A 15,953-nucleotide genomic window follows, 5' to 3' on the forward strand; every position below is an offset into this window, starting at 1 on the left:
TTAGAGATTAACTAGATACGATATAGTAAAGATATGTGACGTTCCACGGAATAAGGTACCTTATGGCGGCTGCCACTTACGTCGCATAGCGCCGCAATAATATTGGAGCGGCGTTAATAATAGCGTAAGCGCCAACCGCCATAGGATACAACTGCCTTTACCCGTGGGACGTCACATATCTTTAGTATATTGTATCTAGTTAATCTCTAATTCATTATCCGAATCGAGCCGATAGTTGTCACCGGTTACGTTCGATCATGTAAAGACCGAAGCTGTTAGCCTTGGAGCCACGCCGTTAAATTATGGTACTAAACAAAAACGAATTAACAGCGTATGCGAGTAATATATACATACGACCATGCGTATATTGGTAATTATGTACAATTACGTAAATGAACCTTTGATAGCCTTTTATATCCATAAGAATTTAAGTAGAGCTTTAATATTTGTGGTAGACTTGCATAAAATATGTTACGATTTCAATTTTAAATTGCAATGTTGCAATAAAATGTAAAGTAAGTTACTTACATAGTATAGTCATTTTATATTATTTGATTTATATCTACCAATAAAATAACATTAAAGTTAAATAAGTAATTTCTTTACTTAGACTGCAAACAGTCTAAATAAGTATCTAGTAGCCTATTTTATATATGTACAACCTTATTTTTAACTTTTTTACATCTAGTTTTGCAACACCCCCCTATCCTTAGCTAAAGGACTCTGGGTATATAGGTACTTATACATACAAAAGAGCCCGTGCCTTGTAACCGTAATTCGCAATATGTCAGCGCACATATATTATGTAAAGTCAACGAAACCTGTTACAAGTTTAGGCCCCTGCATAATTTCGCGGACAATGCCCGCTGTTAACATTGTACCTACTACGGTCAGGCGTGGCTCACTCCGCGATTTCGTCGCTTTGCTACAGCTACAGGTAGCTAAAAGTACATCCGTTCTACACCAATTTAGCCATAAGCCGCGCGTGGCGCTGTCGCCACCTAGCGGCCATAACTGTCCTGATCGTAACAGACGTGTTTTGTTAGAGAGTGAGTCTTCTGTACCTAGTACTATTATTTATTCAGTGCTACGGTCTTAAGAGTCGTTGGGCATTAGAGCGCCTTCTCATTTGGATCAATCTAAAAAACCTAACCCCTAATAAGGTGTTTTTATGGTTTCGCAATTCCATAATAATATTTCAAGTCAACTTTAATAGGACATAGTATCCTTAGAAATATATTTAGGAAGAATTAACTATCTAAGAAATAAAATATTTCTAAGTGGGTCAGAAAGAAAGTAAAAAGAGTACGCCTTTTTTATTAACTAGCATTAAAAGTCCCAGAAATTTTACAAAACAGTTTCTTTGTTCCTGTTTTTATATTTATTCGGGCATTTATACTTTTTTCTAAACAGTATCATTAATTTTCTCGCTGATTGGACTCCAATTACTCGTAGTTTGAAATTATTAAGTCATCATTTATCAGAAGTTGAGTAGATATGTACTTAGGTGTCAAAGTTCAAGCTACATTGATAAATCATTTACCGTCACAACTAATATTGTAATAACTAGATTTTTTAGTTAGGTATTTAAATTACCATCATGAAATATAAACTCCTTGCCGAGATTTTTTTGATGGATTACAGTATGGAGCTCTTCAAACGCGGTCGGTAATGCGCATGTGACACCTGTGGGGTTGCAGGCGTTGCCACGCTGCGCTGACCGGAAGGCCGAATGCTTTTTTGCATATTGTAATTCTTGTATTACTTACAATTGGGGTTAAAGCTGTAGGTATTTTTGACAGGAATACTAAGGGCCATCCCACACTAGTGTCTCTTGAGCGTCGTCGGCGTCTAGTCAACTCTATGGCTGCTGCTCGACGCCACGTTGACGCCACTGCGCAGCAACGCCATTTTCCATAGCGCTGACTAGATGCCGACGCTCCAAAGACGCAAGTGTGGGGTGGCTCTAAGTAGTGTCCTACAGGAATCGAAATAAAGTGGAAGTAGCATTCCTAGTTACAATTACTGGTGTGCAAATAATTTATTGAAAATTTTCTCTTTATATATGTAGAGCAGTAACAGAACTATCTTTACGACTGGAAATTTGTTTAGGTAGTTTGTATAAATAGTCTGAATATTGATGAGCTAAACACGTTACTTCATTCACAGATACGAACATTAGAGTATAAAACACTTGAATAAATTGTTGACATATATTTAACCTTGTCAGAGATTCGTTGCCGTACTGATCGCTTCGCCGCAATAAAATAACCAATATCACTACACTTTAAAAAACAAAGTCCCCCGCCGCGTCTGTCTGTTTGTGTTTGTTCGCGATAAACTCAAAAACTTCTGAACGGATTTTCATGCAGTTTTGACCTATCAATATAGTGATTCTTGAGGAAGGTTTAAGTGTATCTAGACACGCGGCAGCGTGTCAAGCCAAGTTCAAGCAAAGGACCTGGCTAGCCAGCACCAAGTGTAATATTACACGAACCACTTGGTGCCACTTTTGACCCTTCTATAACTCAAAACATCTTTAACGTAAACACATAAAACTACGTGTGTTTAATTATATCCATAAGGACATCTAGAAGCCCAAATTTCATGAAGCTAGCTCAAACGGTTATAAAGATATGAAGGTCAAAAAGTCGTAAATTTTAAGACTGACTGACAGACTTATAGTACCTAAACCTAACCTACTTCCAGATGACCTAGAAGGATGAAATTTGGAATCCAGCTCAGTTATTGTGTGAAAGCGTAGGAAAAAATCTAAAAATAAAAAAAAGTTATAAAATAGGGGGGGTCCCCATACAAAAAAACCATTTTTTATTGTGACTGACATATAAGTACCTAAACCTAACCTACTTCCAGATGACCTAGAAGGATGAAATTTGGAATCCAGCTCAGTTATTGTTTGAAAGCGTAGGAAAAAATCTAAAAATAAAAAAAAAGTTATAAAATAGGGGGGGTCCCCATACAAAAAAAAACATTTTTTATTGTGACTGACATATAAGTACCTACCTAAACCTAACCTACTTCCAGATGACCTAGAAGGATGAAATTTGGAATCCAGCTCGGTAATTGTGTGTAAGCGTAGGAAAAAATCTAAAAATAAAAAAGTTATAAAATAGGGGGGGTGCCCATACAAAAAACCTGTAATACGCGCTAAACAACCGGCCAACGGTGTGTCGTTGGCGGCGCGCGGCACCACATAATTAATACAAAGAACAGAAGTAAAAAACATGCAGCGGAAACACAAGAAAAAACATTAAATCTCAATACCTGCCTAGTTTTCTTTACAAAAAGTATTGATATCCCATCAAAAACATAAATGTAAAAAAGGAGAGCCAAGTTCAATACAAAAATTATGCTTGGCTGTGGGGTTCGCCGCAAAAAAAATGGAGATCTAAATGAGTGCCAAGTTCTATGCAAAATCCAAATATGTATTTATAGGAACAAAATAACATTATAAACAAGTATTAAACTCTATTTCTTTGCTTTATTGGATACCTATAACAATTGCTGTTATTTTAAAAAAATGTGAGATCTTAAGGTAGGTTAGATTTGGGCTATCTAAATCGCTGCAGACATTTTACGGTCTGACTATAAAAAACCGGGCAAGTGCGAGTCGGACTCGCGCACGAAGGGTTCCGTATCACAATGCAAAAAAAAAAAAGCAAAAAAAAAAAACGGTCACCCATCTAAGTACTGACCCCTCCCGACGTTGCTTAACTTTGGTCAAAAATCACGTTTGTTGTACGGGAGCCCCATTTAAATCTTTATTTTATTCTGTTTTTAGTATTTGTTGTTATAGCGGCAACAGAAATACATCATCTGTGAAAATTTCAACTGTCTAGCTATCACGGTTCGTGAGATACAGCCTGGTGACAGACGGACGGACGGACGGACAGCAGAGTCTTAGTAATAGGGTCCCGTTTACCCTTTGGGTACGGAACCCTAAAAATGAGCATCCTTTAAGTAGGCCGCATTATGTAAGCTCCACCGATGAACAGCTGCCAGAGCCAGACACGTGGAACCACTAATAAGGATGGTATAGCAAACTACTCTCTCATTATCCTGTATCACTTTCCGAACAAGCTCGGAGTCTAAAACATGAATACAGTTGTAATTTCTGACGGCTAATAAAGACACGTATGGGAAACACCCCATGTTTGTGCAAATGTCAGTTATACCTATATGACGCCATAGTAATAATTTACTTAACTAGTTTACCTATTTGCACATCTTTATCGGTAAAGGAAAAAATGTTCTAAATATAATGATGAATAAATACATAACAGTTATTGTTAGTCGGCCGGGTAAAAACGCAACGCAAAAACACGTCACTGTGCTTATCGCGTCTGTTACGTTACAACTGCATCAAGTTCCACTGTGGTCGGAACAAAGGTCTAAAATGACGCTTAAGTCCTGTGCACACCGGATGCGTGTGCGTAGACATACACTTGCGCGTTGTAATATACAGATCCTTATGAGAGACGATACACCGCTTGCGTGATACGTGCGTGAGCGGCGCACGCGCACGCGTGTGCACGTATACGCACACGCAGCCGATGTGCTCTGGCCTTTAATTATTACGCTTTTTAAAGATAATAAGTGTGGACACCTGTAACCTCAAAGAGGTTGTAAGTGCGTTGCCGGATTTAAGATGGGAACAGGTACACTGAAATACCGTTCGCTACATATAAATTTATTTCCATTCTTATTTCGTGGATAAAAAGACAGGAATCTATTAGACTGATTTAAACTTTCACGATTATTAACCATTATTAAATTGCACAACGGGACTTAATCGCGTATTTAAGTTTTAAGATTTACCTCCGACGTTTCGAGGACGGCGTTGTCCCCGTAGAAGATGTTGATGTCAACTTGAGCCAGTCTTCTCCGAGACCACGGGGACAACGCCATCCTCGAAACGTCAGAGGTAAATCTTAAAACTTAAATACGCGATTAAGTCCCGTTATGCAATTTAATAATGTAGGAATCTATTAGCTTTACACGATAATTCCTAACCTCACCCAATTTGTACAAAACTTAGAAACCAAGTTAACTCCAATTACCTACATATATTTTGCATTTTACACACGTGTAGGTGACTTTATAGTTGGCGAAAATTATATATAGGTATTACACATTAAACTATTGCAAAGGCACGCGTCAATCATTGTTAATCTGAGTAAATAAACAAAATAATGAATATGGGAACGGAGTACAAGTTAACCTCCTGCTTTATGTGAAGTCAGGGCCGAATGTGTTATTAGTGTGCACTACCCATAAAACCGCTATGGTTCCGATGGACGCCTGGCCGTTCATTCCCATTGCTTTACCAGCGCTAGCGAGTCGATTTTCTTAGCCGAACCATAGGCTACCAGCGGCCTATTTATTTTATAAAGCTTTTACAAGTTACAATTTACAAGCGGAAGTGTCGTTCTAACACATAGGGTTAGAAAGAGCCTTCCGTTTGTAAATTGTAACTTGTAGCTTTATAAAATAGGCCACAGATGTTAACAACTTGACTTATGTAGCTCACTTGTACCGGTTTTTCTATAACTTAGACTTGCACGTACTTGTTATGGGATCGGTATGACACCCATGGTTTGCTTTTCCAATACAAAGGGTCGTTTGATAATAGGATAATGACGCTCCCTTGCTATACGTTTTTTAATTCAAAAGCAGGGCAGTACTTTTCGCAGTGTAATTATTATGCGCATCGTTTGCCTTATGTATGCATATTTATTATTATTGAAGCCAAATAAGGGCTCAAATTTATTAGTTACTTTCAGATACACAGTTTTGGTGCCTAACAGAACGTAGCTTAGTTTTTTCATATTTCATAATAATTTATGTTTTAAGTTGGGTATCAATTAATTTCGTTAAGTCAAAATCAAAATCATTAGTGACCCTGCCTGTGAAGCCGATGGTCCTGGGTACTTCCGATATTAAACTTATATGAGAATTAACATTGCTTGTTTAGAATAACGTACTTAAATAACTATTAACACTGCTAATTCTTCCAATGAAGCTTTAACAACTGCTAAAAATAAACTTACACGGAACGATGATTCACAACTTAAATACGCTAAACAGGAAATTTGGAACATGGGTAGGTCTTTATTGTTACCAAAAATAAGTCCTCCCCAAGACTCATTTAATAAAAGTCACAAGTTATATTTATTTACTTCGATGTTCTGGATGTATAAAAGTTCCAAATTGCACCTTAGCCACCTATACGAGTAACTATAAGTATCATAACAATTAATTCGCGCAATTTCACTTCGCTGGCGGCCCAGTACTACAGCGTTCTATGTTTCACTTTTATCGAACTGAAATTTGAACATTGTCATAGTGACATTAAGTCGTATTTCAACTCAACACAACTTTTGTCGATTTTCAAGCAGCGACTTTAATTCCAATTTTATAATACTTTCAATGACAATAGATATTCAATGATAATCAAAAACTAGGTGCTGGTACTTGATAAGGTACTCTAGGGACTAACCTTGTGATCATAATTGATGTGTATGTATTTTCGTTTTATGAATTAATCATTGCCTTGTATTCGGTTGCCCTTCGTAGTTATCTTCCTTTATTAAAACAAAGTCACAGTCAAGAAAGTAGGTCACAGATGTACAATAATACTCATGATCATGACCCGATGAGTAAGCTGGGGACAAACGGTTGACGCGTTTAAAGTCATTCTGAGTTATGGTGTTTTTATTGTGTTCTCTGGATTTGCATTCAGCACTGAAATATGAATTGTTTCAAATAAAATGCTACATTGCTTTACCATTTATATCTATCTATTTATATATATAAATGCAAGTGTCCTGACTGACTGACAGACTGACTGACTGACTGATTCATCAACGCAGAGCCGAAACTACAAAAGCCAGAAAGTTGAAATTTGCACACCAGATTGCATTTATAAAGTGTACAAGAGATAAGAAGCAATTTTGAGAAATTCAACCCCTAAGGGGGTGAAAAAGGGGATGAAAGTTAGTATGGGGTTAAAGTTTTCTTTTAAGCTAGGAATTTGAAACTTCGTAAAAAGATATATTATTAAAATACAAGAAAACTAATTTCAGCGTTTTTGAAAATTCATCCCCTGAGGTGGTGAAAAAGGGGTTGAAAGTTTGTATGGATATCAAAAAAATTTCCGAGTGGTGGACTTGAATCTTTGTATTTAGGGATATTATCAGAAGACAGGAAAAGTAATTTCAGCGTTTTGTAAAATTCATCCCCTAACAGGGTTAAAAAGGGGTTGAAAATTTTAATCCATTGCAAATGCTTTGAAACTTCTTAGAAAGGCATAATAGCCGATAAGAAAAAAAAGTGATTGCAACGTTTTAGGAAATTCAACCCCAAGGGGGCTAAAAAGGGGATGAAAGTTCGTCTGCGGGTGCAAATTTTATTTTAAGCAAGGAACTTGAAACTTTGTAAAAACGTTTTAAATTAAAATGCAAGAAAACTAATATCAGTGTTTTTGAAAATTCATCCCCTATGGTGGTGAAAACGGGGTTGAAAGTTTGTATGGATATCATAAATTTTTTCGAGCGCGGGATTTGAATCTTTGTATTTGGGGATATTATTAGATGACAATAAAAGTGATTTCAGGATTTGTAAAATTCATCCCCTAGCAGGGTTAAAATGAGGTTCAAAGTTTGAATCCATTACAAATGCTTTGAAACTTCTTAGAAAGACATAATAGCCGATTACAAAAAAAAAGTAATTGCAACGTTTTTGGAAATTCAATCCCTAAGGGGGCTAAAAGGGGGATGAAAATTCGTCTTGGGGTGTAAATTTAATTTAGTCTAGGAACTTTAACTTTTTGGAAAAAAGGTAATAAATTAAAAAACATGAAAACTAATTCAAGCATTTTTGAAAATCATCCCCCAAGGTGTTGAGAAAGGGGTTGAAAGTTTGTATGAAGATCAGATATTTTGTGAGTGCGGAATGCGAAACTTGAATCTTTGTATAAGGGCATAGGTGCCTATTATGAGAATACAAGAAAAGTAATTTCAGCAACCAACATCAAAATCCACTTGACTTAAAACTTCATACAACTTGCTAAAAAAGAAAAGTACTTAATTTCAACATTGCTTGGATATGAAAATTATAGGTACTAAAGATGTAAAATGTTGAAGATAAGATTCCACGCGGACGAAGTCGCGGGCAACAGCTAGTATTGGCATATAAGTACCTAGTCGTTTAATACCTTATAAATTAAAATATGCGCATGCAAGTATGGGGACAACAATAAGTAGTGACCGCATGTTGTATGTTCTACTTGCAGGTACTTACCAACACCCACCTTACACACAAATAACTTTATTAGTGGGTGAAAGACAAAGTGCTACTATTTATTACTTGGTCAAAAGGCGAGGGACGGTGGCATATCTACATAAGTGGACGAAATCGCGATAGATTTTAACCAGTCTACCTATTTTAGTTACTTCTCAAGGAGACGAGTAAAACGGAGTTCATTGTACTTACCATGTGCAATTGTGCATGATAGTGTTTCCAGTAATTATACAAGTCTGTGTATTACGCTAAATGACATTGACCTTTGCCGACTGTTTGATAAATAAACATTTAAGAGGCCACATAATACTTATACCAAAAACGGTTTCTTTAGCGGTCTTAACAGCCTCCTAGCCTAGTCGGTAGTGACCCTGTCTACAAAGCAGGAGGTCCCGGTACCTAAGGGCATTTATTTTGTGTCTTCATCATCTTTTATGGACCGTTTCTATGTATTTAAGTATTTACCTAATATCTATCTATTACAAATGTATAACTATGTTACCGTAAAAAACCGTTTTTAGTGAACGCTTTTTCCGAAATAAAAACTAGTTTTTCGTAAGGGCTCGGTGAAAACTAGTTTCCACCCTCAAAATATCATCATTCTAAAATGTATTTCAGTCAAAAAAAACACTATGTAGAACATATGTATACTTCGATGCTGGCGCTATTTATGTTTTTTTAGACTGGCTGGGTGGACACTTAATGAAATTACAAACCAACATTTCAATACTATTCATCCGTCATTGTAGTCGCGACCCGGTATTTAGTGTTGTCGTTATCATACACACGACAAGGTGCCTTTTGTGATTACTTTATTTTACAATTACTACAATAGACGCCAAAAATAATCTTAATCAATGAGTATTGTTTGTTAAATTGCAGAACTTAAACAGTAATTTTTCTGCAAGTACTCACTTTAAGAAAATTGTTTCTCGTGTTATAGACTATTCAACTCACGGTCGGTTTGTAGTTGAGTCTTTGTATTTTTAATTGTTTTTTAACTGTCAACGCCGGCTTATTAAAAGTTAAAGATGGAATACCTATTTTTATAAGACAGTAAAATTTTGCTATTAAATTTATATTAAATATAGTTTTAATGATAAAGTCTTAAATTATTGTAAACTTAGGAAAGTGTGTTTTTTTAAGAGCAACTACAAGTTTATTTAAACTGAAACAAGGATTAAAAATAAGGTGTGAACTCCTCTCTAGAGCTGTCTTGACGGTTAATGAAAAAATGGATAGTTCTTGTTATATTTATATATTTTTGACAGGCACTAGTCCCTTTTTGGCAATTATTGGTAAACGCTTCTAATGTAACAAATGAATGTTATAAATAATACCATGACATTTGAATTTTTTTCTGTTTAATTTCAAATGTTTAAATGCTTCGGTTCCTTTTTTTATTTGCTACTCGGCAAAGTTTTGCATTTGTCATCGACGTTTTAAAGTGCACCTACAGTAGGTATATGAGTGTGTGACATCTCTAACCCACGCAAATATAGGGGAGGGGGGCCCAAAGCGAGCATAGTGCTCAAAGCGAACACTGGTGCTCATCTTGAAAGTATAACAGCAATAGCGGCGTGACTGTGTGGAGATATCCGCCCCGCCACGCTCTGGCTGCCACAATTGCCCACTTAGTGCCCAGTTAGTTAGTGACCGTGCCCGTCATAGTGACCAAAATTACGATTTGATAAGTTCAGATATGAAAAATACAAGGTAAATATCGAGTGTTTTGTGGATTTGTGAGGACATTTTTGAAAAACGTTAATAGTAGTATGGATTGACAGTTATTTAGCTTTTCGTTTAGGTAAAATATTCATGAATGTGAGCGAAATATTTGAACATTAGGTTTGAGTACAACGTGGGTTTGGTCGAAAAGGCAAAGCGGGCTGGGCAAAGTGAGCATGTGCCCACATACCGCAAGTTGTGGGCACTTGAAGATTGCACAATTATATAAGTGTCATAATTTCATAGAAGTTTGACGTTTAAAATAACACGCGCACTGCGTGGGCTATCAAATCCACTGCAGACTTTTCATGGACTGACTCTATTGAATCATTTTACTGTGACATATGTCAAGAGATAAAAGATAAAATAAATGTTTGTTTGATGAAAAGTTTATGTTTTTAAGAAGAAGAAGAATTTTCGTCAAGGCTGTGACAATTTAAAGTACCTGTCTTGTATGTTTGGTAAGAAGTACTATTTATTGTTAAATTTCTTATGTTTTGACTCTGATTAAAGGCTATATCACATCATTAGAGTTTTATTGATGTGATCGACGTAGTTTCTGTCCTTATCTCCAAATAAATATTGCATGAATGAAGCGTGCTCATTTTGCCCCCTTTGTGCTCACTTTACCCAAAACCTGTGCCCGCTTTAGGCCCCGCCTCGGGCAAAGTGAGCAAAAGTAAAGCTTTCGTAATTCGTTATTTTTATTAGTTTTCCTAAACTTTGCAGAATATTGAAGTACTTATGTATAATTAAACTACGATAAATTCAGCTTTAAATAAGTGTTACTGTTCATACTTTTTCCGCAGTCCCTCTTAAGGTGCTCACTTTGGGCCCCCCTCCCCTAACCGCTTCAACACTGTAACATAAAAGTGAACATTAAGTGTCATATTGATGTACTAGATACTGTGTATTGAGTATCGGAATATCATTTACATAATTTATTCCAGTCAAGGTTAAATATCTACGCAATAGGAGTGAGATTGGGATTCATTAAACTAAACAATGAATTTAATATGTCCAGCGTGACTTGATTTCGTTGCGATTCATAGCAATTCATAGTCTATTTAAGCATGTTTGTAGATTGTCCCATAATATTTATTTAAGTCAATAAACTACATTGAAACTCAAGGGCCGTAAGCAAACCTACAAGGGATTCACTGATAACATAACTTCAATCCATCTTTTATTTATTTCTACGGTTTTAGTTGTACAGGGGGCCAACCAAGATGACAATCGTAAATCAACAAACGCCATACGAAAAGTACGCCATAAAAATGTATCGAGATGACAGAAAGTCAAGTAAGTTTCCATACATTATTTCAGTTTTGATTTCTATCAAAGATTGTTATTTTGGCTAGACCCAACCGTTTCTCCTTCCTCAAGAATTACTCTATTGATAGGCGAAAACCGCATAAAAATCCGTTCAATACTTTTTGAGTTTATTGCGTACAAACATACAAGTAAACTCACAAACAGACAGACGCACAAACAGAAAGACGTAGGTATAGTGATTTAAATTAAGTATTAAATTGTTTCGAACTCTATACCTTCTTGTAGATACGACTACATTAACTTTTACTAGGTACCTACAAAATAAACTTTATAAACTACCTGATGTCTAGACAAGATAAAAAACTGCTCGAAGACGAAGAAAGGTATATCATTTAGTTCCTTTATCAGTTTTACAAGAATTAATATTCCATTGACACATACTTATTTCCATCATGACCGATACGAGTAAATAACCAAGTAGGTATTAGCAAATGTCATTGATAAACGATAGTAGAAAGGCGTGAAGTATAGGAAATACGATCCTCGATCTGTTACGTGATTGCCAACTTTTTAATTTTGCCTACATTTCGAAGAGTTAGTATAAGTATGTTCATTTTGGCTACTTTTCAACTCCTCTATACTGATAGTTACATTTCGCCAACTTTATGTCATTTAACTTTATTTTTCCTTATTTGCCAATGTTATTAAATTGACCCATTAACAGTCTCTGTTTGTCAATCTATAGACAGTCGTAGATAAAAGTGAAATGACAAAATTCAATTTATTGACGTTTATTCATTTACCAATAAAACATAAAATACATATTATATTACTCCTACTAAATAAAATAACATATTGTGACGGCACCAATCATGGACATGTTAAGCGCACTAAATTAGAATTTCGTTTAAAAATGGGATGTTTTTTGACGATACAAAAATGGTGATTTTTTTTGGCACTTAAATACATGAGGAACATTTAAACAAAACCAAAAATTCTGTATGTTTAATACATAATTAATAAAAAATATATAAATTGAAATTTACGAAATCACCATTGATGGACATCAAAAATTCAGTAATGGACACCCAGTCATGGACATGGGCCCAATTATGAACATCCATTAATGGACACTTTTGTATTGAACACATAAATGAAACAAATGATGTCACAAATCAACTTTTATTAACGCTATTTGAACTTTCATTTAGATTTCTAAGTTATACTATAAGAGTTTTAGTCCGGTTGCCGGCTGCATGAAACAAACCTGATCAAAAAATAGAATATACCTACCCTGTAGAGGTACCTGACATTTAGTACCATCCAACGCACTTGGTCGGCCTAGGCTTAACCTGGCAGATTTTGTACAAATGGCAAAAACGTTGGACAAAAAAACATCAAAAAAATACCTCATCGAAAAATAGAATGAAACTTGTATGGTAGGATACCTGACTTTGGGGACAGTAAAAAAAAAGTGGTCGGCCTCACCTTAGCCTGGCAGTTTTTGCAGTCCAACCAAATTTGTGGTACCACGTGACAGCTACAATTTACCTTGTCGAAAAATAGGATGAATAAAAACGGATTATAATAGCTAAAAAAAAACCTGTTGGCGTATGGCTTGGTCGGCCTCACCGTAGCCTGGCAGTTTTTGCAGTCCGACCAAATTTGTGGTACCACGTGACAGCTATTATTTGCCTCATCGAAAAATAGGATGAATAAAAAACGGATTATAATAGCAAAATAAACCTGTTGACGTATGGCTTGGTCGGCCTCGCCTTAGCCTGGCAGTTTTTGCAGTCCGACCACATTTATCCATCCATCTAAGACAAAACAAAGAGCCCAATTATGGACAACTAAAAATACCCAGTTATGGACATCGTCCATTATTGGAAAATAAAGAGCAATCACAAAATCAACCCAACTCAAATGTTTAGTGCAATAAATTAAATAATTTAACACAATAAACTAAAAAAGTAATAAAAAGCTTAAGCTTGGACACTTGTCCATTACTGAATTTCATAAAATATCGAATCCAGTAATGAACAAACCCCACAAAAAACTTATTGCTGTGATTGGACATATTCAACTTAGCTCAATTTACTTGCAATATAGTATTATTCAGTAAAAATAACATCAAATCTCATTACAACATAACACAAGATAACACCATGCACAAATATGTACTCACCTCCTTAACGATTTCAACAACAATAACGGATTTTTATGACCACCGCCCGCAACGAGATTTCACTTCGCAGCCATCTTAGAACAAAACGGCTGATTTTGGTGACATGTGTCAAAATCTATCAGTATAGAGTAGGTAGTTGAAAAGTAGTCAAAATGAACATAGTTATACTAACTCTTCGAAATGTAGGCAAAATTAAAAAGTTGGCAATCACGTAACGGATCGATCCTCGATACCATGATAGTGGTGGTATGTTAAAATTGATCCACCATTTATATAGCTAAGTAGTCAGACATTGGCAATATTTCATTGTATTCCTGTTGTTGTTTGTTTGTTGCACCGAATACAACTTTCTGCGTTCTTCTAATTCCAATATTTTTCTTGTAAATCTAAAAGCTCCTTATACTTCTTATAATATACAAAACTCTAATGTAAAGGCATAATTATAAAAGAAAAAGGAAAAACTCCCGTAGTTGCCTGCTTTTTGGACCTGTCGAAGGCGTTCGATACGGTGTCATATGACATACTATGGGATAAGATGGAAAAGGGCACGAGCACTCCGAGGGAGGTGATTAACCTGTTTCGGTACTGGTACGGGCATCAAACCAACCAGGTGAGATGGGCGGGCGCGCACTCGGACGTGTACGGGTTGGAGTGCGGGGTGAGGCAGGGTGGACTCACCTCACCGCGCTTATTCAATCTGTACATGGATGAGCTGATTGCTGGACTCAGCGGCACGAAGATCGGATGTTCCATAGGTGGCACCACGGTGAACAACATTAGCTACGCAGATGATATGGTGCTGCTGTGTCCATCAGTCAGTGCGCTAGTGAAACTCTTAAAGGTGTGTGAAGATTATGCGGTCGCTCATGGTCTGAGGTACAACACAAGTAAAAGCGAACTGTTAGTTTTTAAAGCAGGTAACAAGGCTTTTGACGAACTACCACCTGTCAGCTTGTGTGGTGTCGCTCTTAAAAGGGTGACGCGCTTTAAGTATCTCGGACACTGGGTGACCGAAAATCTCCACGATGACGTAGATATAGAGAGGGAGCGTAGGGCGTTGGCGGTGCGTTGTAATATGTTGTCTCGCAGGTTTGCGCGGTGTAATGGGAATGTCAAAGTAACGCTATTTAAAGCGTTTTGCCAGACCCTTTACACGTGCAGCCTGTGGACAAATTATACTAAAAGAGCCCTCAATGCCCTGCGCGTCCAGTACAACAATGGGTTCAGGATGCTGTTGGGACTGCCTCGTTTTTGCAGCGCGTCCGGAATGTTCGCGGAGGCGCACACTGACAGCTTCGGTGCGATAATACGCAACAGAACTGCCTCTCTGATGCGTCGCGTGCGTGACAGTTCCAACAGCCTCTTGCGCCTAGTGTTAGAGTCACCTGCTTGCGCCTTCTGGAAACACTGGGACGATGTACATATGGGCTCCAGAGGCTTAGTATATAAGTTGTTATAATTTATTAATTTTGTTATAATTTTGTATAGGTTTAAGTACTAACATAATATTAAGGGAATGTATACTAACACTATGGACATGGTCTGAATTAAATAAATTGATTGATTGATTGATAATTGATATTAATATACCTACATCTATTGTCTAAAAATATTTTCCAAAATGTCAATACCCAGAGAGGAAAATGGGGACTACGTTTGTAAGGGAATACAATAAAAAACCCAAAAAGGTAATTTCGTCGGGTGACAAGCAAAAGTCACTAACTAACACCATTGAAATTATTGGAAAATAAACCGTGTTAAAAGTGTAATAAAGTGCATTATTGCTTTAATTTTTTGATAGTACTTAGCTACTTTGGCTTGTCACCCGACGATTTATTCAACAACAGTTATTTTTAGTCCAAATTCACCTACATACCTATATTATTTGAGTTTATCTTCGTCCCAAAACTTTTGATCAGACATGGATCAGACCCGTCAATCCACATGTGGTTTCCCTTTTGCATATTTCACAACCGCCCTTTTACCCATTACATCTCTATAGTAGGCAGATATTATTGATTATACCATTAACCCACATTCTTAAAGCAGTTCATAATTCTTGACGCCTACAGCATAATACATAAAACCTTCATGAGCATAAGCGTAACACACATGGGAATACAAAATGAGCCGCCGGAGGGATATTGCTCGTGATAAAATATCAGGCAAAAATTTAACCCAGAAGCTAAGTAAAGACGTGACTCGCTTTTGTACTAGCACGCTCAATAATACGTTAGACTAAAGAGAATTTTATATAGAGGGATATGTATAGTTGAGTATAGTATAGTTGAGTCAAAAAGTATCGGCATCTACTCAACAGTAGGCCAAACGTTTAGTTTAGCGCCATCGCTCGAAAAGATCCTCCTAGCTCTATAAGATACGTCGCAAAATCACATATCTGTCGAAATACATAATAAGTTTTCAAATTCACACTAAATGG

The 15,953-nt window shown here is 36.5% G+C and overlaps 2 protein-coding genes across 2 annotated transcripts in view; both read left to right on the top strand.

Annotated features, from left to right (window-relative positions):
• LOC134667338 (lysophospholipid acyltransferase 7-like) overlaps positions 1-5,242 on the top strand; it is a 470,374-nt gene extending 465,132 nt beyond the window's left edge. The window contains exon 7 of the mRNA XM_063524696.1: positions 5,232-5,242. The gene's annotated coding sequence lies outside the window, so the exon portion shown is untranslated. The remainder of the gene's footprint in view (positions 1-5,231) is intronic.
• An 8,731-nt stretch (positions 5,243-13,973) lies between these two features.
• LOC134667759 (uncharacterized) lies at positions 13,974-14,972 on the top strand. The gene has a single exon (XM_063525176.1). The coding sequence runs from the start codon at positions 14,049-14,051 to the stop codon at positions 14,970-14,972; it is 924 nt and encodes a 307-aa protein (XP_063381246.1). The 5' UTR covers positions 13,974-14,048.
• Positions 14,973-15,953: the final 981 nt, after the last annotated feature.

The sequence above is a fragment of the Cydia fagiglandana genome, chromosome 9, assembly GCF_963556715.1.
Source record: "Cydia fagiglandana chromosome 9, ilCydFagi1.1, whole genome shotgun sequence".
Classification (NCBI taxonomy): domain Eukaryota; kingdom Metazoa; phylum Arthropoda; class Insecta; order Lepidoptera; family Tortricidae; genus Cydia; species Cydia fagiglandana.